The 25,701-nt window shown below is 43.0% G+C and overlaps 1 protein-coding gene across 2 annotated transcripts in view; it reads left to right on the top strand.

Moving 5' to 3' along the window:
- LOC141161755 (uncharacterized) overlaps positions 1-25,701 on the top strand; it is a 1,209,981-nt gene that overhangs the window by 910,990 nt on the left and 273,290 nt on the right. For both annotated transcript variants that reach the window (XM_073647047.1, XM_073647037.1), the window contains 2 exons: positions 14,725-14,819; positions 16,473-16,578. In XM_073647047.1, the coding sequence (XP_073503148.1) occupies positions 14,725-14,819; positions 16,473-16,578 (201 nt within the window). The remainder of the gene's footprint in view (positions 1-14,724; positions 14,820-16,472; positions 16,579-25,701) is intronic.

Raw genomic sequence — 25,701 nt, 5'->3', positions numbered from 1 at the left:
TTGTTTGGTCATACAAAAAGGCGTTATGCATGGTGGCAATAAAACACAGCATTCCATGAAAAACACTTGCTACCCACAGTAAAATTTGGTGGAGGTTCCATCATGCTTTGGGGCAGTGTAGCCAATACAGGCACCGGGAATCTTGTTAAAGTTGAGGGACGCATGGATTCCACTCAGTATCAGCAGATTCTTGACAATAATGTTCAAGAATCAGTGACAAAGTTGAAGTTACGCAGGGGATGGATCTTTCAGCAAGACAATGATCCAAAACACCGCTCCAAATCTACTCAGGCATTAATGCAGAGGAACAATTACAATGTTCTGGAATGGCCATCCCAGTCCCCAGACCTGAATATCATTGAACGTCTGTGGGATCATTTGAAGAGGGCTGTCCATGCTCGGCGACCATCAAACTTAACTGAACTGGAATTGTTTTGTAAAGAGGAATGGTCAAAAATACCTTCATCCAGGATCCAGGAAATCATTAAAAGCTACAGGAAGCGACTAGAGGCTGTTATTTTTGCAAAAGGAGGATCTACTAAATATTAATGCTACTTTTCTGGTGAGGTGCCCATACTTATGCACCTGTCAAATTTTGTTTGAATGCAGATTGCACATTTTCTGTTAGTACAATAAACCTCATTTCAAGGCAGAAACATTACTGTGTCCAACAGTTATTACATATATCAAAGTGAAATAGCTGTTGCAAAAACACCAATTTTTATAAAACATTAAGCTTAAGATTAATAGGGGTGCCCAAACTTTTTCATATAACTGTATATACATATATATACAGTACAGACCAAAAGTTTGGACACACTTCATTTAAAGATTTTTCTGTATTTTCATGACTTTGAAAATTGTACATTCACACTGAAGGCATCAAAATTATGAATTAACACATGTGGAATTATATATTTAACAAAAAAGTGTGAAACACCTGAAAATATGTCTTATATTCTAGGTTCTTCAAAGTAGCCACCTTTTGCTTTGATGACTGCTTTTCACACTCTAGGCATTCTCTTGATGAGCTTCAAGAGGTAGGCACCGGAGGAAATGGTCTTCCAACAATCTTGAAGGAGTTCCCAGAGATGCTCAGCACTTGTTAGCCCTTTTGCCTTCACTCTGCGGTCCAGCTCACCCCAAACCATCTCGATTGGGTTCAGGTCTGGTGACTCTGGAGGCCATGTCATCTGGCGTAGCACCCCATCACTCTACTTCTTGGTCAAATAGCCCTTACACAGCCTGGAGGTGTGTTTGGGGTCATTGTTCTGTTGAAAAATAATTGATGGACCAACTAAACACAAACCGGTTGGAAAAGCATGCCGCTGCAAGATGCTGTGGTAGCCATGCTGGTTCAGTATGCCTTCAATTTTGAATAAATCCCCAATAGTGTCACCAGCAAAGCACCCCCACACCATCACACCTCCTCCTCCATGCTTCACGGTGGGAACCAGACATGTAGAGTCCATCTGTTCACCTTTTCTGCGTCGCACAAAGACACGGTGGTTGGAATCAAAGATCTCAAATTTGGACTCATCAGACCAAAGCACAGATTTCCACTGGTCTAATGTCCATTCCTTGTGTTCTTTAGCCCAAACAAGTCTCTTCTGCTTGTTGCCTGTCTTTAGCAGTGGTTTCCTAGCAGCTATTTTACCATGAAGGCCTGCTGCACAAAGTCTCCTCTTAACAGTTGTTGTAGAGATGTGTCTGCTGCTAGAACTGTGTGTGGCATTGACCTGGTCTCTAATCTGAGCTGCTGTTAACCTGCGATTTCTGAGGCTGGTGACTCGGATAAACTTATTCTCAGAAGCTGAGGTGACTCTTGGTCTTCCTTTCCTGGGGCGGTCCTCATGTGAGCCAGTTTCTTTGTAGCGCTTGATGGTTTTTGCAACTGCACTTGGGGACACTTTCAAAGTTTGCCAAATTTTTCGGACTGACTGACCTTCATTTATTAAAGTAATGATGGCCACTCGTTTTTCTTTACTTAGCTGCTTTTTTCATGCCATAATACAAATTCTAATAGTCTATTCAGTATTATTATCAGCTGTGTATCCACCTGACTTCTGCACAACACAACTGATGGTCCCAACCCCATTTATAAGGCAAGAAATCCCACTTATTAAACCTGACAGGCACACCTGTGTAGTGAAAACCATTTCCGGTGACTACCTCTTGAAACTCATCAAGAGTATGCCAAGAATGTGCAAAGCAGTCATCAAAGCAAAAGGTGGCTACTTTGAAGAACCTAGAATATAAGACATATTTTCAGTGGTTTCACACATTTTTGTTAAGTATATAATTCCACATGTGTTAATTCATAGTTTTGATTCCTTCAGTGTGAATGTACAATTTTCAAAGTCATGAAAATACAGAAAAATCTTTAAATGAGAAGGTGTGTGCTGCATTGCTAAAATGTCTAGGGGGTGTGTTCTAGCTGACCATGTACCTCCCCTCAGGTGACTGATCACATGACTGTGACATCATCACAGGTCCTGTGTGCAGAGATGGATATAAAAATCCTGGTGGTTTGGAAACAGGGTGAAAAGGCGTGAGGCCTGATCCCTGTGTGTGGGACACCATTAGCCTGGAGAGGCTGGAAGAGAGAGGCCTGGTGAGGCCTGGTGAAGTCTGGAAGGCAGAGGCTGGATCTAGGATACCAGTAGCCTTTTGAAGGCACGTGGTTTGGAGACTACGTCTGGGAAGTCTTAAAGCCCCAGCAGTGGCAGAACCGAGCTGAGAGAAGCAGCTAAAACCCAGCAAAGGTAAAAACGCTGCTTGATGTGGACATTGATATTGTTACCTTGCTGAAGGCTGTATCTGGAGCCAAGTGGACATATCTGTCACTAGAAAGGCTCTTGGACATTATATGTGTAATATGTCGGTGAGCCACTGAGATGGACTATGTTATGTGCAGTTTATGATGTGTAATAAACTGCTGGACAGTGAAATACCGGAAAGACGTTGCATGTGTGCTTTAATTGACCCGGTGAAGCGAGTGTCCCCCAGTGTGATGAATAGCGCTACCTCACAATTGGTGGAGAATGCGGGCAACTGCAGCCTGGTTGCTAGGGACAATGGCACAGGACGACGAGTGTGGATGCAAGCATCTTGCTGTGGCTCGGCGGGGTCACGAAGATTAAAGCATCTGGCTGTAACTCGGCGGGGTTACAAAAATTGTCGTCTCACCCAAACCTGGCTTGCTGTGGTTTGGCTGGGTTATAAAGATTAAAGCATCTTGCTGTGGCTCGGCGGGGTCACGAAGATTAAAGCATCTGGCTGTAACTCGGCGGGGTTACAAAAATTGTCGTCTCACCCAAACCTGGTTTGCTGTGGCTCGGCGGGGCCACGAAAATTTTTCTGGGAAGAGCGGTGTGAAGTGTCTAGTGTGAACAGCGTACCACGATGGCTGTGAACGGAGCAGCAAATGAGACTGAAGCTATTGAGCGATTAACGTGCCGGTTAAAATCGCAGCAGGTATTTGAGAAACGTCTACAGGACATGGTGCAGGAACGGCAGGAGCTCTTGGCACCGTATAGAATGGCGGCAGTGGACCATTCTGTGAACTCTCCGGGGGCGCCAGTATTGTCCCAGAGTACCCGGAGAGGTGGTAAGAGATGTTGTGAACTGAGTCCTCAAACTGTTGCGTTTTTTTTTGTTAAAGTACCCCCTTTAGGTGTGGTTGTCCAAAAGGGGGTGGATTTTCAAAAGAGCGTGGAGTATAGAAAACCAAAATTTGTTACTGGTTGTGGGTTGGTACGGCCTAAAAATGAAAATTTGACCGTTGATAACGGGGTAGCTCCACTAGAAGGGGTTGACGTCAAGGTGGGAGGTGACTTGCTGGTCCACGACACCATGGGGAGTGACACAGACCCCACAACTGACAGTGACGCTATGAAAGTAGAAAGAGAGTTCAGTCAGGATGGGCTAGACGAGGGGAGAAAGTCCCCCTCTCGTCGTCAATGGCACAAGGGCCACAAAAAGGTTGCTCCTGTAGTCTTTGCTGAAAGTGAAAATAAAGAAAATGTCGGAAAGGACACCATTGTAGGCATTTACTACAGGCCACCTGGGCAAGCTGAAGATATGGATGAACTCTTTATGTATCAAATGACCAAGTTCTCCAAAAAATATGACGTAGTGGTCATGGGAGATTTCAACTATCCAGACATTTGTTGGGAATCTCTCTCAAGTAAAACTAACAGGTCAAGCAAATTCTTATCCTCTCTTGCTGACAACTTTATCTTCCAAAAGGTAGGGGAGAAAACAAGGGGATCTGCTACTTTGGATCTAATCCTTATAAACAGGGAGGAAATGGTTGAGGAGGTAAAGGTGGCTGGGACCCTAGGAGGCAGCGATCATGCTATTATAGAATTTTGGATAACTAGAGGAGGAAGACATGTGAAGACTCAAACTTCAAGGTTAGATTTTAGAAAGGCAGATTTTAAGAGACTCAGAAAGAGAATAGGAGGGATCCAATGGCTGGATGTCCTTAAGGACAAAAATGTCCAGGAAGGATGGGAAATTTTTAAAAATGAGATTCTCAAAGCACAATCGTTAACAATCCCGAAAAGTAGGAAGAATGGGAAGCATTTAAGGAAACCAGGATGGATGAACACAGAACTTAAACACATGCTAAAAAGAAAGAAAGAAATGTTTATTAAATGGAAAGAGGGAGGCATATCTAAAGAAGATTATAATGCAGTCTGCAGATCCTGCAGGGCACGTATCAGGTTAGCTAAAGCTGACAATGAATTAAGGCTTGCAAGAGATGTCAAAAGCAATAAATAAGGATTTTGGGGGTATGTCAAAAGTAAAAGAAAAGTCAAAGATGCTATAGGATTTTTACAGGATGAAAATGGAGAAATGGTAAGAGAGGATGTTGAGAAGGCCGAACTTTTTAATTCCTATTTTGCATCTGTTTTCTCTCAGAAAGAAAATGTAACATCAACTGATCTTCACTGTCCTTTTAAAGGAATAGAGGAATCCAAGTTATCTGTAAACCGAAAGATTGTGAGGGAATATTTAGCTAACATAAATGAGTTCAAGTCTCCAGGTCCAGATGAATTACACCCCAGAGTACTGAAGGAGATCGTAGAAGAAATTTTAGAACCACTCTCCATAATCTTTGAAAATTCTTGGAGAACAGGAGAAGTCCCAGAAGACTGGAGAAGAGCAAATGTTGTTCCTATCTTCAAAAAGGGGAAGAAGGTGGACCCAGGGAACTATAGGCCGGTGAGTCTGACTTCTATACCAGGAAAGATCTTTGAACAAATTATTAAACAACATGTATGTAAGTACATGGATAAGAATGAAGTGATTAACCAGAGTCAGCATGGGTTTGTAACTAACAAGTCATGTCAGACTAACTTAATTTCCTTCTATGACAGAATCACTGACTGGGTGGATCAGGGAAATGCTGTAGATATAGTATATCTTGACTTCAGCAAAGCATTTGACAAAGTATCTCACACCATCCTTATTGAAAAAATGACCAAGTATGCAATGGACCAGGCAACTGTTAGGTGGATTCATAACTGGCTTAGTGATCGGACTCAAAGGGTGGTTGTAAATGGCTTCACATCCAGCTGGATGAATGTCTCAAGTGGGGTACCACAGGGCTCCGTCCTGGGACCTGTATTGTTCAACATCTTTATCAATGATTTAGATGAAGGAATTGAGGGTAAGCTGATTAAATTTGCTGATGACACAAAGCTAGGAGGGATAGTTAATACTAGAGAAGAGAGAGAGAGGATTCAAAAAGACCTAAATAAACTGGAGCAGTGGGCAGCAACCAACAGAATGGTTTTTAACAGGGAAAAATGCAAAGTACTACATCTGGGCAATAAAAATGAAAAAAGCATATACAGAATGGGAGGAATAGAGCTAAGCAACAGTACATGTGAAAAAGACTTAGGTATACTAATAGATCATAGACTGAACATGAGTCAACAGTGTGATGCAGCAGCAAAAAAGGCAAATACAATTCTGGGATGTATTAACAGAAGCATACAGTCTAGATCACGTGAAGTCATTATCGGTCTTTACTCCTCTTTGGTCAGACCTCATCTGGAATACTGTGTACAGTTTTGGGCACCACATTTTAAAAAAGACATAGACAAACTGGAGCAAGTTCAGAGAAGAGCGACCAGAATGGTGACTGGTCTGCAAACCATGTCCTATGAGGAACGGTTGCAGGATTTGGGAATGTTTAGCTTGAAAAAAGAAGACTGAGAGGAGACTTAATAGCTGTCTACAAATATGTCAAGGGCTGTCACATTGTAGAAGGATCATCTTTATTCTCATTTGCACAAGGAAAGACTAGAAGCAATGGGATGAAACTAAATGGGAGGAGACACAGATTAGATATTAGAAAAAACTTTTTGACAGTTAGGGTGATTAATGAGTGGAACAGGCTGCCACGAGAGGTGGTGAGTTCCCCTTCAATGGACGTCTTCAAACAGAGGCTGGACAGACATCTGTCTGAGATGATCTAGTGAATCCTGCTTTGAGCAGGGGGTTGGACCAGATGACCCAGGAGGTCCCTTCCAACTCTACCATTCTATGATTCTATGATTCTATGATTCTAATGCTGTGTGCCTTTGTTCCAAGTGTGGATCCTCCTTTAGAGGCAGAAGAGGAGGTGACGTTGCCAGTAGCAACCTCCGGTACAGTACTGAGACAGAAGGATCAGGAACCGACAGCACTGAAAGAGGAGGTGGCCAGTCATGACCAAGAGCAGGCAGCAGTATCAGAGTGACGTGCAGCAACTAAGAAAAAACATGAAGAACGTGTCCCAGGACCAGCTGAACCTGGAGTCTGAACGGCAGAAAATAAACCAGGTTGTGAGGAACTTACAGCGAGAGCTGGAGGAAAGCAGCAAGGAAGTCAACAAATGGAAGGAAATGTTCCAGAAAATTAAAGAGGACCACCGCAAAACCAAAGAGGAGGTTTTTCGGTTGCAGTTTGACAAAGCGATGTCTGAAGATGAGCGGTGTGAGATGAAAGATAATTTCTCCCTGGTACAGTTAGAGCTGATGCAGGAGAAGCATAGGCTGGATGAGGGTCTACACCCGAGGGATAGGGAGCTATCTGCCTTAAAAGGGGCGCTGCAGAATGAAGTTTCTGGACGTGATCAAGACCTAGTACGACTGCGTGAACAGTTCAACCGGGAGCTGTGTGACTCCAAGAAGGAGTATGGTGGACTCATGAGGGAGCTGCAGAAATTCCAGGACCAAGTAAAGCCTCTAATGCAGGAGAAGGAGCGGCTGGAAGACTCTCTGTACCAGCGAGACCGGGAGCTATCCGCCCTGAAAGAGGCATTAATAGATGAAGTGTCTGGTCACGACTGTGAGGCAGAAAAGATGCGTGAAAAATTCAATAGGGAACTGCAACAAACTGAGAGAGACTATGAGGATCTCCTCAAGGTTAAGGAAAAACTAGAGGATGATAAGGCGGATGCGGAGCACAGGCGCCAAGTGATTGAGACCACTCTGCAGGACACCTGTGATGAAAATGATGATCTCCGCAGAAAGACCCTAGGTCTAGAAGCTCAGGTGAAGGAGCTGCAGACGTTCTCTGATAATCTCCAGAGGGCAGAGACGTGCCTTAAGGAAAGAATCAGCAAGATGGAAGCTGAGCGGAAAAAGATGGAGGAGCCTATCGGAGAAGCCACAGACCAGGGCCAGGAGTTGGCCACTGGAGATGGGAGGTATGAAACAAATACCTCCTTGAATAAGGCGAGCTCGGATGATTCGGTGGATGTAAGAGCCGAGATCAAGGATGTCAAGGAGATGCTACAAGCCCATTTGAAGCAAGAGAAGTTTTAGAGACGGGCTGTTGAGAGCCGAGTGGGTGCATTGGAGACAGAGGTCTGAGAGAACTTTACTGTTAAAGGAGCAGTTGAAGCAGGAAGAGCTTCAGAGATGGGCGGCTGAGAGGCGAGTAGCTGAGCTAGAGGAAGAAGTTTTCGAGCTCAAAGGTCGCCTGGCAAAGTATCACTCAGTGAACGAGGCCTCCTTGGAGAAGGAAAAGGGCAAACAAGTTGCACTTACTCCCTTATACCATGAGAAGGTGGACCTGAGGAGAGCTAAGAGAGTGTTAACAGAAGATAGGTATGAAATGGAAGTGGTCAAGATGAAAATTCTTGAATTTGTAGCTGTGAGTCAGCTCAGGGGAAGCATACAGGGTGAAGAAGCTGAAAGTCGGTTGCCCCTGAAACCTGAGCCAGATGATCTTTTGGAGACCACTGGTGAGACAGAAACCTCTCGGTACAAGTGCCTCATAGATGTACCCGAGCATTTGAGAGAAGAATGCACCAGTGAGTCCGTGTATGAAGAGTTTAAGAAGGCTGTGGGAGTCTGTAAGGTGTACTCGACCTCAGAAGCTAAACAACTGGTGGTCCTGTCCAAAACCGAAGTCACAGTGAAGAGGGTGGCTATCCTAAGTGACATGCACTGGCGATGTATTCGCACAAAGCGGTTTGTCCGGTTGAAGATGGAACAAGCCATTAGACAACTGGAGCTTATGAGAAAAGCTCAAAGTCTGCGTGACGAGGTCATCCGGGTGCCTCATGCTCTGGTGAGAAAGCTCATTGGGAGAAATGGCCGAGCCATGCAAATGATGGTAAAGAAGTCTGGTGTGATGAAATTAAGCAGTCCACGTGATCGACAGGACTGGATACCAGATGAAGACGGCATGGTGTCATTCTCCGCTGTAGGAACGGAAGAAAGTCTTCCATATATACACATGCTGATGGAGTACCGAGTGACCTACCTGCGAGAGGTAGAACAGTTGAATCTCGCCCGACTGCGCATGGAAAGGCAGCATCGACTGAGCAGCAGAAGGTGGCAGTCGTCTAGAAATTGTGAGACCAGACAGAGAAAGGGCCCCCTAAATAACAGAACAGCTACAGTAGAAGTTAGAAACCTTTCAAGAGGTCCTGAGGGTAGTGGGTGTGGGTTTAGAGGTAGTGAGACCTCCAGTAACTCAGGTCTGAGAGGCCCATACAAACGACCCAATAGAGTACGAGACCGTACGGAGTCGGACCGGACCTTAGATACAAGGGCAAGTGAGTCACACTGCTATATTGACTGCTGGGAGCGGGGGAGGTCTAACAAGGTTACGACTCGGAAATGTGACTTGACGAAGTTAGTGACAATGACAGATGGTAGGTCCCTAAGAAATGGGATAATGTCGATGACTAATGTTCCAGGGGCTGAGCAGCGCAATTGTCAAGTACATGGTCTCTGTGTGAACCGTGGGTTATAATGTGATTATATATATTATGTGTTCAACCCCACAAGTTTGAACAGAGGGGGGGAATATGTAATGCAGCGCCTTGCTGCATTGCTAAAATGTCCAGGGGGTGTGTTCTAGCTGACCATGTACCTCCCCTCAGGTGACTGATCACATGACTGTGACATCATCACAGGTCCTGTGTGCAGAGATGGATATAAAAATCCTGGTGGTTTGGAAACAGGGTGAAAAGGCGTGAGGCCTGATCCCTGTGTGTGGGACACCATTAGCCAGGAGAGGCTGGAAGAGAGAGGACTGGTGAGGCCTGGTGAAGCCTGGAAGGCAGAGGCTGGATCTAGGATATCAGTAGCCTTTTGAAGGCACGTGGCTTGGAGACTACGTCTGGGAAGTCTTCAAGCCCCAGCAGTGGCAGAACCGAGCTGAGAGAAGCAGCTAAAACCCGGCAAAGGTAAAAACGCTGCTTGATGTGGACATTGATATTGTTACCTTGCTGAAGGCTGTATCTGGAGCCAAGTGGACATATCTGTCACTGGAAAGGCTCTTGGACATTATATGTGTAATATGTCGGTGAGCCACGGAGATGGACTATGTTATGTGCAGTTTATGATGTGTAATAAACTGCTGGACTGTGAAATACCGGAAAGACATTGCATGTGTGCTTTAATTGACCCGGTGCTTTTTCAAAAATTTCTTGGAGTGCTGCCTCTTTATATTTTTTCTATTGACATGCAGCAGTTTGGACAGACTGTTTGGAGGCTTGGCACCGACTAGTGAGTAATATGAAATGGTGCTGTCTTTCATATATATATAATTTTTATATATATATATATATATATATATATATTTCTCTGCGGTATCTGTGCATCATGAATCGTGGTATGTGTTAAAGGGGCCCACTGAGACTCTTTCACCCAGGGCCCACATAAACCTGGAGCCGGCCCTGGAAAATGGCCTGGTGCGTGCTTAGTAGCAGGTAGTAGGAAATGTTTGGACTACTGCTTTGTGTAGGGCACTAAACGCTATTTTAAGCGAACTAATGTAGACAGAAGGCAGGCTATCACCCCAAAAAACGCGGGGAAAATGGGCTGGTGCGTGCTTGGTAGCAGGCAGTAGGAAATGTTTGGACTACTGCCTTTTTATGTTGGCTAATGTGCACAGCAGAAGCCAGGCTCTGACACCTAAAACAGCAAGGAAAATAGACCGGTGCTTTTAAAAAAAAAAAAAAAAAAAAAAAAGGCAACACAAAATGTTACTACTGTGTGCTGGAAAAATATTGCTTTGCCTCTGACAAGAGCTGTTTTAAGATGGACACTGGAAGAATACTTTAACCTCTCCCTACCTAATACACAATCTCTCCCTCCATGTACTCTGACTTTGTTGTGTGTCTTCAGCTCTGAAAAGAGCTATTTTTTGGTGGTATTATGGAGCTAGTGAGCGGCTCATTTAAACACTGAACTAGTATACACTGCAGGTAGCCCTTTAAAGGGCTTTTGTTTTATCAAGAGGCCTAAACACTCTCCCTATGCGTATAGAACGCAGGCTCCGGGCGCAATGTGCACAAAATGGTGACGGCAGGGCTTAAATAGACCCTATGATGCTGGGCGGCTAGCCAATTACAGTAATGCAACAACCAAAATGTCTGCGGCATTACTGTGATTTGGTTAAGAAGCCCAGCATGTTTAGTGGCTGCAAAGGAGGCGCCAAAACTGCAGGGTGGAACATCCGAATATAGCGAGACGAGTACACAAATACTCGCAATATAGCGAGTAATCCGAATACCGTACTAACCGTGCGAATAGCGAATAGTAACGAATACACTCGCTCGTCACTATGAACGAGCTCTGCATACAGCTGAATTTCACCTCCAGAAAATCACAAGCTGTGATGTGGCGTGCTGTATCACGTTAGTAACAGAAAAAAATACATTTGTTTACTGTAGATGAGCTGTGCATACAGCTGAATTTCTGTTCAAAAAAATTACTTGCTGAAGTGTGGCCTGCTGTATGTATGATGGAAATAACAGAAAAAAATTACAGTTTTAAAGGTGTACTCCTGAATGGAGCACAATATCAGCAGTGGACAACAGAGTTCTGTGTTGAAATGTCGCCTGCTGACTCTGTCTGGACCACACTAATAGCAAAAACAATTGATCTGCTGGAAGGTCGATTTCGCAGCCACACAGGATCCAATCTATCTAAACTATTTGACTTAGAAGCAACCACCTAGCTATCTCAGAATCTCTCAGTATCCAGTAGCAGCAGGAGGAGCAGCCTCTCTGCGCTGTTGCACTGAGAAAATGTCACTAAAACCACATGTCCGCTCTTTTTATGGCAAGGAACATGTGATTTCAGCAGCCAATGACAGAAGCCCTTGTGTCTGGACATTGTGGATGGTTCCTGCGCCCTGATTGGCTGGCCGTAATCTGCACACATTAAGTTAAGAAAAAAAAAAAGGTTAACAGCCCGCCGCTACTCAGACCTCTCTCACCCCCTCCCGTCATCAAACATGTCCCCCCCCTGTACATCGTACAGCACCATTACCCTAGCCAAAGTCTTAAAAAATATAGTAGTGGAAATTCGATTCTTCTTTCCCGCAGTTTTGCAGAATTTTGTTGATTTTCAGTAAAAACGCTTGGGTGTTTGATCACGAATCCGAATGTGTAATGTTTGTGCCGAATTTGAAAAAAAACAAACATTTTCCGAACAGGTTTGCTCATCTCTAGCTATGACTGAGAATGAATGAGCAAAAAATAAATCTATAGGTCCCAACTACATATGAGCATGATGCCCAAGTGACGTTGCCTCAGCCCTGGCTAATCAAAACCCGCACTGGGGACGCCAGAAGGTAAGAGATTCACAGCCTCCCATCCAGCTGCCCGGTACCACTGACCTGGACCAGAGTTCCGTGAATTGATCTGTTCATATCTAGTCCCAACCGTCTCAGATACAGTGGAACAGTCCTGGATTTGAATTTATGCCCTATAGTCCCGGGCATTTGCTGAATGTCCCTCACTGCCATTGATTCTCTGACATCTCCTCCTACTAAGGTAGAAAGAAATGGTAAATGGGAGTGGGTTAGTGTGTGGCTAGAGGCGTGGTCAAAATTTGTCACTTTGTGCAACACGTGCCGCATAATTTGTTCCTCTTTCTGTTCTGTAAAAGTTGGGAGGTGTGGAGTGGTGATGTTGAGACTGCTACAACCTTTCAATGTGCAGTACAGACCAAAAGTTTGGACACACATTCTCATTTAAAGATTTTTCTGTATTTTCATGACATTGAAAATTGTATATTCACACTGATGGCATCAAAACTATGAATTAACACATGTGGAATTATATACTTAACAAAAAAGTGTGAAACAACTGAAAATATGTCTTATATTCTAGATTCTTCAAAGTAGCCACCTTTTGCTTTGATGACTGCTTTGCACACTCTTGGCATTCTCTTGATGAGCTTCAAGAGGTAGTCACCGAAAATGGTTTTCACTTCACAGGTGTGCCTTGTCAGGTTTAATAAGTGGGATTTCTTGCCTTATAAATGGGGTTGGGACCATCAGTTGTGTTGTGCAGAAGTCTGGTGGATACACAGCTGATAGTCCTACTGAATAGACTGTTAGAACTTGTATTATGGCAAGAAAAAAAGCAGCTAAGTAAAGAAAAACAAGTGGCGATCATTACTTTAAGAAATAAAGGTCAGTCAGTGCGAAAAATTGGGCAAACTTTGAACGTGTCTCCAAGTGCAGTTGCAAAAACCATCAAGCGCTACAAAGAAACTGGCTCACATGAGGACCGTCCCAGGAAAGGAAGACCAAGAGTCACCTCTGCTTCTGAGGATAAGTTTATCCGAGTCACCAGCCTCTGAAATCACAGGTTAACAGCAGCTCAGATTAGAGACCAGGTCAATGCCACACAGAGTTCTAGCAGCAGACACATCTCTACAACAACTGTTAAGAGGAGACTTTGTGCAGCAGGCCTTCATGGTAAAATAGCTGCTAGGAAACCACTGCTAAGGACAGGCAACAAGCAGAAGAGACTTGTTTGGGCTAAAGAATACAAGGAATGGACATTAGACCAGTGGAAATCTGTGCTTTGGTCTCATGAGTCCAAATTTGAGATCTTTGGTTCCAACCACCGTGTCTTTGTGCGACGCAGAAAAGGTGAACGGATGGACTCTACATGCCTGGTTCCCACCGTGAAGCATGGAGGAGGAGGTGTGATGGTGTGGGGGTGCTTTGCTGGTGACACTGTTGGGGATTTATTCAAAATTGAAGGCATACTGAACCAGCATGGCTACCACAGCATCTTGCAGCGACATGCTATTCCATCCGGTTTGCATTTATTTGGAGCATCATTTATTTTTCAACAGGACAATGACCCCAAACACACCTCCAGGCTGTGTAAGGGCTATTTGACCAAGAAGGAGAGTGATGGGGTGCTACGCCAGATGACCTGGCCTCCATAGTCACCAGACCTGAACCCAATCGAGGTGGTTTGGGGTGAGCTGGACCGCAGAGTGAAGGCAAAAGGGCCAACAAGTGCTAAGAATCTCTGGGAACTGCTTCAAGATTGTTGGAAGACCATTTCCGGTGCCTACCTCTTGAAGCTCATCAAGAGAATGCCAAGAGTGGGCAAAGGAGTCATCAAAGCAAAAAGGTGGCTACTTTGAAGAACCTAGAACATAAGACATATTTTCAGTTGTTTCACACTTTTTTGTTAAGTATATAATTCCACATGTGTTAATTCATAGTTTTGATGCCTTCAGTGTGAATGTACAATTTTCATAGTCATGAAAATACAGAAAAATCTTTAAATGAGAAGGTGTGTCCAAACTTTTGGTCTGTACTGTATATTACTTGAATCTTGGATTTCTATTCACAAATTTAGACTATCAATCCCATTTTCAAGATGTTGCATCAGCACTGAAGTAGTACACCGCTATAGCATTAGGCCTTTATCTATGCCTACCCTCTCTGCTCTGAGTACTCCTAGCCCTACATCATACAGGCACAAAAAGTCGTTCTTTGGCCGGCCCCTATGTTTATACGGCTGGTGATAGCCCCTTGATTGGCTGCGCTACACCATGTGATTGGATTGCTGCAGGACATTATGGGGAAGCCTGTGCTCCCAAGCCAGATGCAATTAGCCCACTCACTGAGTATGCAGCATGTATGAAATGACAGTGGACATTTTTTTTTAAGTTGCAAACTGTATATTTTATCGCAGATTGTTTCAATTTGAATGGACCTGCAGATTTCAGGAAATTCGACTCAAATGTGATCCTCCGCAGATCAATCTACTCATCTCTATAAATATACAAAAGATACTTGGGACTCGTTAAATGTGTTCAATAGAAGAATTTTACTACCTGTGTAAATATGTAAAATGTACATTTTCTTCAAATCTCTATAAATAATCATGAACTAAGCATGTTTTCAACACTCTTATGGCTAAAGTTCTTTATTTTATTTTAGGTAAAGAGTCAACTATGTCATTTTCAAAATGAAATTAATAGTGGATTAAGTGTAGAAAATGCAAAATCTATTTTAAAGACATTATCTGTAAAAAGGTAAGCTTAATGTGCTCCACAAGATAAGTACATTTCTTTAGAAAATATTCTTATTTTCAATGGTTATTTTATTTGCAAAACTATCTGTCATATAACCCATGAAAGTAAAAATAGAGAAAGTAGGCTCTGGTATGCAATATTGGAAATAAACCTTAGTGACCTAGCTGTGACATCCCTAGCTGTCATGAAGGGCAGGGGGTGATATTCACTATGTGCAATTGCTAGTGATATTTTTCATGGTCTATTCTTTTTATTTATGTACTTTGTGCTAAGTATAGCTCAGGTTAGCCACTAAAAAGCGGGGCTAATGGAGTGAAGAGTTCACAATAGTGAGAGGAGGTTAAATGTTTTCAGAGAATCATGGCTTTTTTGTTATAACTTGCTTGAGAAAATCCTGATCTATTTTTTTATACTAAGGGATGAAATTATACTTTAACTGAAATTCTAGAGTTGGTTTGTTAGTGAAATTAAAATTAATATGAATGTGAGTAGCTACAATTACAAGTCTGTTTAATAACACAGTCATATTTACTTAGGGTATCATACCAACTAGCATCCACTTACTGCCGAGACATGGTTAAAAAATGCACACAGTTTACAAATTGACTGTTTAAAATACGTTGTTGTTGATTGATGATGGCCATGTGGTATTCTCAAAACTGCACAGCCATTTTTAATCTACAAGCAATTAGGTGTGTGTGATTAAATTGTCAATTTTTATGTATATGTGGTTTTCAGCCGCATCAGTCATTAAGTAGGCCATAATCTGAGAAAAACTTGTGGTATGCTAGCATTTCACTGAGGCCATCCAGAATCTCTGGGGATACTCTGTTATCTTTTGATCCCCGCCTTCTTCAGCCCCTCTGCGCTTCCAGTGCTGCAGAGGCAAGGCTGCTGCGCATTTCATCATCAAAGTGCAAATAGTTCAGGCCAGCAGCGCAATAATGCTGCTGGACTGAACTATTACTCTGTATGGAGCATTTGCTGCCCTGTCACTGGAAAAAAGCATGTCAGTAGGCTGGGGAGCCATGTGCTCCTGAAGATAGAAGATGTGACAAACCTGTTAAAGATATTAGGTGATGTCTCATGTTCAGTGACTATACAATATATTCCTTTAGACAAAAAAGTGGATATCTCAGTTATAGACAATTAGAGCCTGATTTATCAAAATGTTTTCACCATTATTCTGATGTAAAACACCTTAAAATGTTACAAAATGTTTGTGCCACTCAAAGTTACACAAAAATGTTGTGGATTTTTGCATTTTTACATTAGTCTCAGCTAGCTCCACCAACGTGCATTGATGGAGTGGGGTGTAGCAAAGCTCACTTGGCAAATTTATCTGTGACAGTGTACATTATAACAGAAATGTACCCTAGTCCCTTGCTGAAGTAATATTTTTGGCGGAGGTGCACGGCAGTTTTAGGATGCACCTAATTCATTACAAAGTGCACACTTCCTAATGAATTAAGCTCATCATACTTCTGTGGTCCCTTCATAAAGAATGGCATACAAAATGCCAGTATTAATGAATGGGGCCCTTAGTCTATGAGAGTTATCAGATACTGTTTTTTTAATAGTTGAGTAAAATGTTCTCTAATTTCTTAATAAATAATACTGTGTAAAATCAATTGCATTGATTTGTTAAACTAGTGATAAAAGAACTATCGAAGAAGCGCGGAATAGACCATTTCAAGAAATTGAAAGAAATCTTTTTAAAAAATTGAAGGACATGTTGTCTGAAGATGCTTCTGAAATGGTATGTATTTGCATTTATAATTACGATCTAATTTTGTATTTGAAATATTATATTTACATTTTAACTACATTGCAATGCGTTACTTTTTCACAACTATTGTTAACAAAAGACTGTTTTATGAAGTATAAGCAAGAGAACATATGCAAAAGTTTCCTGTAAGTTAATAGTAATAAAATATCAACCTGCGGCTCTACAATTGTTTCTTTTGTGTCTACTTATGGACTTACTTGTAACTGCCTGTCTAAGTCTCCTTGTTTTTCCTGATACATATGTATGTATGTATGTATGTATGCGTCTGTGTGTGTATATATAATATATATATATATATATATATATATATATATACAGTACAGACGAAAAGTTTGGACACACCTTCTCATTTAAAGATTTTTCTGTAATTTCATGACTTTGAAAAATGTACATTCACACTGAAGGCATCAAAACTATGAATTAACACATGTGGAATTATATACTTAACAAAAGAGTGTGAAACAACTGAGAATATGTCTTATATTCTAGGTTCTTCAAAGTAGCCACCTTTTGCTTTGATGACTGCTTTGCACACTCTTGGCATTCTCTTGATGAGCTTCAAGGGGTAGTCACCGGAAATGGTTCTCACTTCACAGGTGTGCCCTGTCAGGTTTAGTAAGTGCGCTTTCTTGCCTTATAAATGGGGTTGGGACCATCAGTTGTGCTGTGCAGAAGTCAGGTGGATACATAGCTGATAGTCCTACTGAATAGACTGTTAGAATTTGTATTATGGCAAGAAAAAAGCAGCTAAGTAAACAAAAAACGAGTGGCCATCATTACTTTAAGAAATGAAAGTCAGTCAGTCCGAAAAATTGGGAAAACTTTGAAAGTGTCCCCAAGTGCAGTTGCAAAAACCATCAAGCGCTACAAAGAAACTGGCTCACATGAGGACCGCCCCAGGAAAGGAAGACCAAGAGTCACCTCTGCTTCTGAGGATAAGTTTATCTGAGTCACCAGCCTCAGAAATCGCAGGTTAACAGCAGCTCAGATTAGAGACCAGGTCAATGCCACACAGAGTTCTAGCAGCAGACACATCTCTACAACAACTGTTAAGAGGAGACTTTGTGCAGCAGGCCTTCATGGTAAAATAGCTGCTAGGAAACCACAGCTAAGGACAGGCAACAAGCAGAAGAGACTTGTTTGGGCTAAAGAACACAAGGAATGGACATTAGACCAGTGGAAATCTGTGCTTTGGTCTGATGAGTCCAAATTTGAGATCTTTGATTCCAACCACCGTGTCTTTGTGCGTCGCAGAAAAGGTGAACGGATGGACTCTACATGCCTGGTTCCCACCGTGAAGCATGGAGGAGGAGGTGTGATGGTGTGGGGGTGCTTTACTGGTGACACTATTGGGGATTTATTCAAAATTGAAGGCATACTGAACCAGCTTGGCTACCACAGCATCTTGCAGCGGCATGCTATTCCATCCAGTTTGCGTTTAGTTGGACCAGCATTTATTTTTCAACAGGACAATAACCCCAAACACACCTCCAGGCTGTGTAAGGGCTATTTGACCCAGAAGGAGAGTGATGGGGTGCTACACCAGATGACCTGGCCTCCACAGTCACCTGACCTGAACCCAATTGAGATGGTTTGGGGTGAGCTGGACCGCAGAGTGAAGGAAAAAGGGCCAACAAGTGCTAAGCATCTCTGAGAACTCCTTCAAGATTGTAGGAAGACCATTTCTGATGACTACCTCTTGAAGCTCATCAAAAGAATGCCAAGAGTGTGAAAAGCAGTCATCAAAGCAAAAGGTGGCTACTTTGAAGAACCTAGAATATAAGATATATTTTCAGTTGTTTCACTCTTTTTTGTTAAGTATATAATTCCACATGTGTTAATTCATAGTTTTGATGCCTTCAGTGTGAATGTACAATTTTCATAGTTATGAAAATACAGAAAAATCTTTAAATGAGAAGGTGTGTCCAAACTTTTGGTCTGTACTGTATATATATGTAGTATAATAGACAAAGAAGGGAATCTATTATGAATGGAAAATTTGGTACATCTCTAGCTATAACAGGTGTATGTACATAGGAGGGTGATTTTCGACTTTTTGCCTTTTTAAAAATGCATTATTCTGACCTACTTTCAATGCTAACCATGATCACTTTCCCATCAACATTTTCTGGAAAAAATAGTGTGTATTAAAAGTGGTTACTTTTTGACTAAGGATGTTCGGGTCCGTCGGGTTCTGCCGAACTTTATAAAAAAACAGCACAGTGCCCAAACTTTATCCTGACCCAAAAAAATTGTTCCTAAGAGCCAGCGTAGGGTATTGATTCTTTATTTACAAATTGCCATAAGGCAAATAACCCTAACTAAAGGTTCTGTGATTATTAAAAAAGGTAATCTTTATTATCTATTTATCACCTTATCAATTTGTGCAGTTTAAAAACACAAGTTTGTGTTGGTCCTTCTTTGAAGCAATTTTCAAATACTGGGTTAAAGCTTTTAGTTAATACTTCTATTAGCCGATCAATTGGGGAAACTCACGGCCAGAGAAGGAGATGGATATTGTTGGTGTGAAATAACTCCTAATGGACAAATGTCTCACAGGAATATAGCACTGAGCTCTTTCTAGTAATAAATCTCTCCTTCAGCATCAATCTCATTAATACTGACTTTTGATCTTATATAACCAGTACATAAGGTGGTAATATCAGTAATCTGATCAGATAACAACTGGCTTCCCCTATTTTGTGGCTCACTCTGATTATAGTATCACAAAGCACTCCGTTAGTATGGACCAAGGTTTATAAAACATAGGTTAGTGATGTCATACAGGTCCTACAAGGGAATTCCTCCTTAAATCTAACAACACATGTCAATCACACAAACAGAACTCAATAAGTCCACAAGATTAAAGGGAGGTTCCTAACCTATCTGATGCTTCTGTCAGTTCACAGTCAACACCAATGATGGAATTCTTCCAGGTTGAACTTGTTAGTAATGGTCCAATCATTCTTTTGGTGCCGAAATTCACAGAGACAATAATAAAGTCCTTCCAGGTTAAGCAGCGTCTGTATAGTACATAGCATGATGTTTAAGGGACTTCACATGGTATTAATCGCACATGCTCATTTGTGCTCCAACCATAAAGTCTCAAAAAGGACCTGTCATTTTCTAGTCATAATCATGTTGCACAATTGTGAAGGACCTGTGGCATCACATTATTGCTTTCGCCGCACCTTATTGGTAGATGAATATTACATCACGAAAGGCCTTTTTAGTCAGCATTATCTATGCTATAGCAATCTGAGCTGCAGTCATGTTGCACAATTGTGAAGGACCTGTTGCAACACGTGGTTGGTTCGGCCGGACCTTATTGGTTGTAACCATGTTACTGTTCGGGTTGCGTAACAGCACAGGAAACACAGGCTCTGATTGGCGGTAATTGTATTACCACGATCAGAGCGTTGTGGCATCATAATGATAAGGTATCAGCATGATGCCACAACTGTGACAGTGAGACGCGGTAAAAAGCTTACCTCGGGTCATAGGAGCCGGCTGATGGTACTACTACCATGATCAGCCGGCGCCTCCTGCCATAGGAAACAGCGGGCACAGGTGCCGCTGGATGGGAGCAGTAGTCTCCCATCCTTCAGCACCTGTGCTGTGCGGAAAGTAAAAAAAAAAAATGTTACAATTAATAAAAAATATTAAAATAAAAATAAGACACATTATACTTACCTACACCCAATGTTCTCCGCACCTGCAAAAAATAAAAAATAAAAAAACATCATATACTCACCTTACACCTAATCCCCGAAGCCCACAATCTCCTGTAATAAAAATAAAATAATAAAAAATAATAAACCAACCTCATCCATGCGGTGACCTGTTTGGCTGGCAATACACTTTGTTAATGTATTGTCGGCAAATGAACAGAGCAGTCATATACTATGTGGCTGCTCTGTTCATGGAATCTTCATGGGACACTCATTATTTGGACTGCGTCGGAAAAGGTAAGGATGAGGTTGGTTTATTTTATTTTTATTACAGGAGATCATTGGCTTCAGCTGGAATGGGCGTGATGGTAAGTATGGTTTAATACAGAATAATAAAGAAATATTGCCTTTATTTCAAATAAAATATTTTATTCTGGGTGTGGGTGTTTTTCTTTTTCATTTTACTTACATTATGGGGTTAGTAATGGGGGCGTCTTACAGACTCCTCTCCATTACTAACCTGGGCTTACTGTCACCTGGCATTATAAGCTGACATCAACCCCAACCCTATAACCCCACTTTCTACCACTGCAGGGCAATGGGCAGAGCGAGGCTAAGTGCCAGAATTGATGCATCTTATGGATGCGCCATTTCTGGGGCATCTGAGGGCTGCTGTTTCTAGCCTTGAGGGAGCCAATATTCATGGCCCCTTCCTAAGCTATTATTATCAGACCCCAGCTGTCTGCATAGCCTTTGCTAGCTGTTAAAATTGGGGGACCCCACGTCATTTTTTGGGGGGGGTCCCCTTTTGTAATAGCCAGTAAAGGCTATGTATATAAATATGTGATATATATAATCAGTAGTGTTGAGCGAGCACTAAAATGCTCGGGTGCTCGAAGCTCGGGCGGAGCTCAACGTGTTACCCGGGTGCTCGACCCGAGCAACGAGCCCAATGTTAGTCTATGGGAGACCCGAGCATTTTTGCGGCCGCACCCCCGGCAGTCTGTAGAAAGCCTAAAAAGTGTCCAAAACGGTAGTGACAGTGCTCAAATGACATGGGGACAGCATAGGGATCGCCCCAGGAAGCATTTCTGACATCCAGGTCACTGCTGTCAACAACGTGGTCAGAGGTATTAAGCCTCTTTTACGGGCTCACAATAAAACATACAAAAACGAAACTGAAGCTGCTTTCCTGTGAAATATGTTAAGGAACATCCTTTCCAGGGTAAAGACTTGTGTATAAGGTCAAATAAATAACCAAAAACAAAAATACTCCTCCACACTAGAGATGAGCGTTGTTCGACTCGAACTGTTCGCCAATCTCAAATTCGAGCTGTGTTGGGCGGTGTTCGAGCCGTTCGGCGAACACGAACGATTTGAAAAAAATTCGGCTGTTCGAGGTTATGTTCGATAACTGTTCGTGCACCAAAATCATAACTGGATTTTTTCTCAGTAATGATGAAAATTAATGTTAATACGCAGTTTGAGTGTACAGCGGGGCGGGGGGAGGGGCAGGGGGTGGATCTCTGCAGGAATAATGAAGATCTCCATTTTTTTTCTCTTTCCCGCATTTACAGTGGGGAGGTGCAGTCTGTCAGCCTATCAGCAGCGCACACACGGAGCGAAGTGCTTTTTTTCACACAAGCAAGGACATGTGTCATTGGCAGTGTATGTCACATGTCCTTGCCCTATAAGACCCAGCCATTTTCCCCGTCGCCACCATTTTCTCACTGCTGCAGCTGCGTGTTAGACGGCACCGCTGTTGCTGTGTGCGCTATACCTTGTTAATTTCAAGCCAATTTTCGCACAAATCTACAGGTAGCTTGGGAGTAGGGAATAGTTGTGATTGCAGTCCTTTTAAGGACTAAGTTACAGCATTTCCTATGACTTTTATCAGGCAGGTCTGTGCTCTTAAATAGATAGGTTGGGAGTAAAGACTAATTGTAATTGCAGTCCTTTTCAGGACTAAGTTACATCAGTTCCTATCAGTTTGTGCCAGGCAGGTCTGTGCCAGTGCTGTGCAAGTTTTTTTCACAGCATTTGGCTAAATCTAGCAAAGCTAATCCTTTTTGGCCTATTGCAGAGTGTGTTAGTCAGTGGAGTAGCCTATCTATGTTGCAAGCTACACCACCTGTGTATAGAATACCAATTTTTTTACTGCAACCAGTGAAGTAAAACCTTTTGGGCATAGCATCATTCTATTAATCCATCTATACAGACCTCCACCAGGTTGCAAATTAAATATAATTTTTTTCTGCATGTAGCTCTGAAAAAATATTTGGGCTTCTAGCAGTGTGTGGGACTTGGTCTATTAGTCCATCTATACTGACCTCCATCAGGTTGCAAATTAAAAATAATTTTTATCTGCATCTAGCTCTGAAAAAATATTTGGGCTTCTAGCAGTGTGTGGGACTTGTTCTATTAGTCCATCTATACTGACCTCCACCAGGTTGCAAATTGAATATAATTTTTTTCTGCATCTAGCTCTGAAAAAATATTTGGGCTTCTAGCAGTGTGTGGGACTTGTTCTATTAGTCCATCTATACTGACCTCCATCAGGTTGCAAATTAAAAATATTTTTTATCTGCATCTAGCTCTGAAAAACTATTTGGGCTTCTAGCAGTGTGTGGGACTTGTACTATTAGTCCATCTATACTGACCTCCATCAGGTTGCAAATTGAATATATTTTTTATCTGCATCTAGCTCCGAAACAATATTTGGGCTTCTAGCAGTGTGTGGGACTTGTTCTATAAGTCCATCTATACTGACCTCCATCAGGTTGCAAATTAAAAATAATTTTTATCTGCATCTAGCTCTGAAAAAATATTTGGGCTTCTAGCAGTGTGTGGGACTTGTTCTATTAGTCCATCTATACTGACCTCCACCAGGTTGCAAATTGAGTATAATTTTTTTCTGCATCTAGCTCTAAAAAAATATTTGGGCTTCTAGCAGTGTGTGGGACTTGGTCTATTAGTCCATCTATACTGACCTCCATCAGGTTGCAAATTGAATATAATTTTTTTCTGCATCTAACCCAGCCAATAGTTTTGGCCTAATACCACAGTTTGGCCACTCAGCTCTGCTCGGTTCCCATCCATTGTTTTTTTGTGTAAACAACTCCAGAGTTGTGAATTAGTTAACCACCAAAATGAGTGGAAAAAGGCCTGCTGCTGGTGGAAAGGGGAATAGGCGTGTTGGGAAGGGGAAAAATGGTTGTGTCCGTGGGGTAGGTGTTAAAGCAACAGTAACATCTGCAGAAGAAAGACCATCTTCCAGCCAAACTAAAATGTCTACTTCTTTTAGCGGACAATGTGATAAGATCCCTTTCTTACGGCCACGCCAATTGCTACAAATTCCAGATGAGGCACAAAAACAGCAGGTGCTTCAATGGATATCAAGTGCTCCTTTAAGTGGGCTCTCCTCCACATCAACTTCAACATCACAAATATTCCAGTCCTCAGAGGTGTCACCCCAATCGCACTTGCTTCCTCACAGCTCCCAAATCTCCAGCTGCCCGTCTGAGTATGAGGTAGAACAGATGGTTGAGTCTGCAGAGCTGTTTACTCATACTATAGCGTGGGAATCAGAGGTCGGCTCCAGCGCTTCTGTGAATCCAGACGAGGAAATGATCTGCACTGATGCCCAGAATCTTTTTGAGTCGGATCCAGGACCAGACGCAGAATGTTCTGACCATAATGTAGACCCTCATTCCCAAACTGCAACTCCTGTTGGTGGAGACAATGAGGAAGACGATGATGAGACTCAAATACCTGATTGGAGCGACAACTTTAGTTTTTTGTCAGGGCAGGAACAGGTTGGCTCTGAGGACGACAGGTGTGATAACACACAGGGTGATGATGATGAGGTTGGAGATCCCACTTACTGTCAATCCACAGTCAGCCAAGAGATGAGGTCAGCAGAGGAGGTGGAGGAGAATGCTAGTGACGACGAGGTCAGGTTGCGCCTTCCTGGACAGAGACGTAGTACTGGAAGCACGTCAACAACGGCATCCTCAAACACAACTCTGCCTCTCACCACAAGTCGTGGTGGCTCTTCAGGTCACATGGGTGCTAAGCCTTGCATAGCCTGGGCATTTTTTCAGATCGATAAAGATGACCCAACTCGTGTTATCTGTAACATTTGTCAGCAAAAGCTAAGTAGAGGCCAAAAAATACATAGTTTGAGTACTTCATGCATGAACCGGCACATGCCCACTTAAAGGAACACTTGATATCTGTTGAAGCACCTGCTGTTTTTGTGCCTCATCTGGAATTTGTAGCGATTGGCGTGGCCGTAAGAAAGGGATCTTATAACAGGGAATCCCCCATGACCACCACTCTCCGTTTTTTCTTCACAACATTCTTCTTTCTCCATCCAGGAGGATTCTGAGGGCTTACAAGGTTATTCATTGCTGGCAAAGTCTTATTTTGCTGTATTTCTTCATGGTTCTCCTGCGTGAGAGCCTGGTACTGGTTCCTGAGCAGTATGCCCAGTCAGCTCTACTTCTCAAAGAAAGGTGTGCCTGCGCTCCACCAGCATGTCGCACACAACATCACCGCTTCTTTGAGAAACTCTGTGTGTGACAGGGTGCATTTCACCACAGTCACTTGGACGAGTAGGCATGGACAGGGGCGTTACATGTCGCTGACTGGGCACTGGGTAACTATGGTGACAGAAGGACAAGGGGCTGCTGTCCAAGTCTTGCCGTCCTCACGAGTTGTGCGTCAATCCTCTTTATCTCAAAGTTCCTCCACTGCTTCTGCCTCCTCAACCTCCTCTCGGTCCTCCACCTGCACCCAAAGCCTGTCTGGTCATGCCACAAGCTTTCTAATTGCGCAGAAGGGATCCTGCACACCTCCTTACTATGCTGGCAGTAGGGCTCAACATCATTGGGCGGTTTTTACTTTGAAATGTCTGGGAAATGTGAGTCACACAGCTGAGGAGTTGTGGTCAGCTCTGGAGAACCAATTTCATGAATGGTCATCTCCACTGGACCTGAAACCAGGGAAGGCCGTGTGCGAGAATTCTGCAAACCTGGGTGCGGCCCTTCGCCGGGGCAATGTCACACACGTGCCTTGTATGGCTCACGTGTTGAACCTGGTTGTCCAGCAATTTTTAGCCCACTACCCCGGACTAGATGGCCTTCTGCCGAGGGCATGGTCGCTGTGTGCTCACTTCCGCCGTTCGCATCCCGCAGCTCAGCGACTTACATCTCTACAGAAGTCGTTGGGCCTGCCACTTCACCGGCAAAAATGCGATGTGCCTACCCAGTGGAATTCAACTCTGCACATGTTGCAGCGACTGTGGCAGCACCGACAAGCCCTGGTGCAATACGTTCTGACGTATAGCCTGGGCCAACGAGATCCAGAGGTGGGGCAAATCACGCTGGAGGAGTGGTCTCAGATCAGGGACCTATGCACC

This window comes from Phyllobates terribilis, unplaced genomic scaffold (assembly GCF_046119375.1).
Source record: "Phyllobates terribilis strain yellow unplaced genomic scaffold, ASM4611937v1 Scaffold_1__5_contigs__length_1240528914, whole genome shotgun sequence".
Taxonomy (NCBI): domain Eukaryota; kingdom Metazoa; phylum Chordata; class Amphibia; order Anura; family Dendrobatidae; genus Phyllobates; species Phyllobates terribilis.
This window is presented reverse-complemented; position numbering and strand designations above follow the sequence as displayed.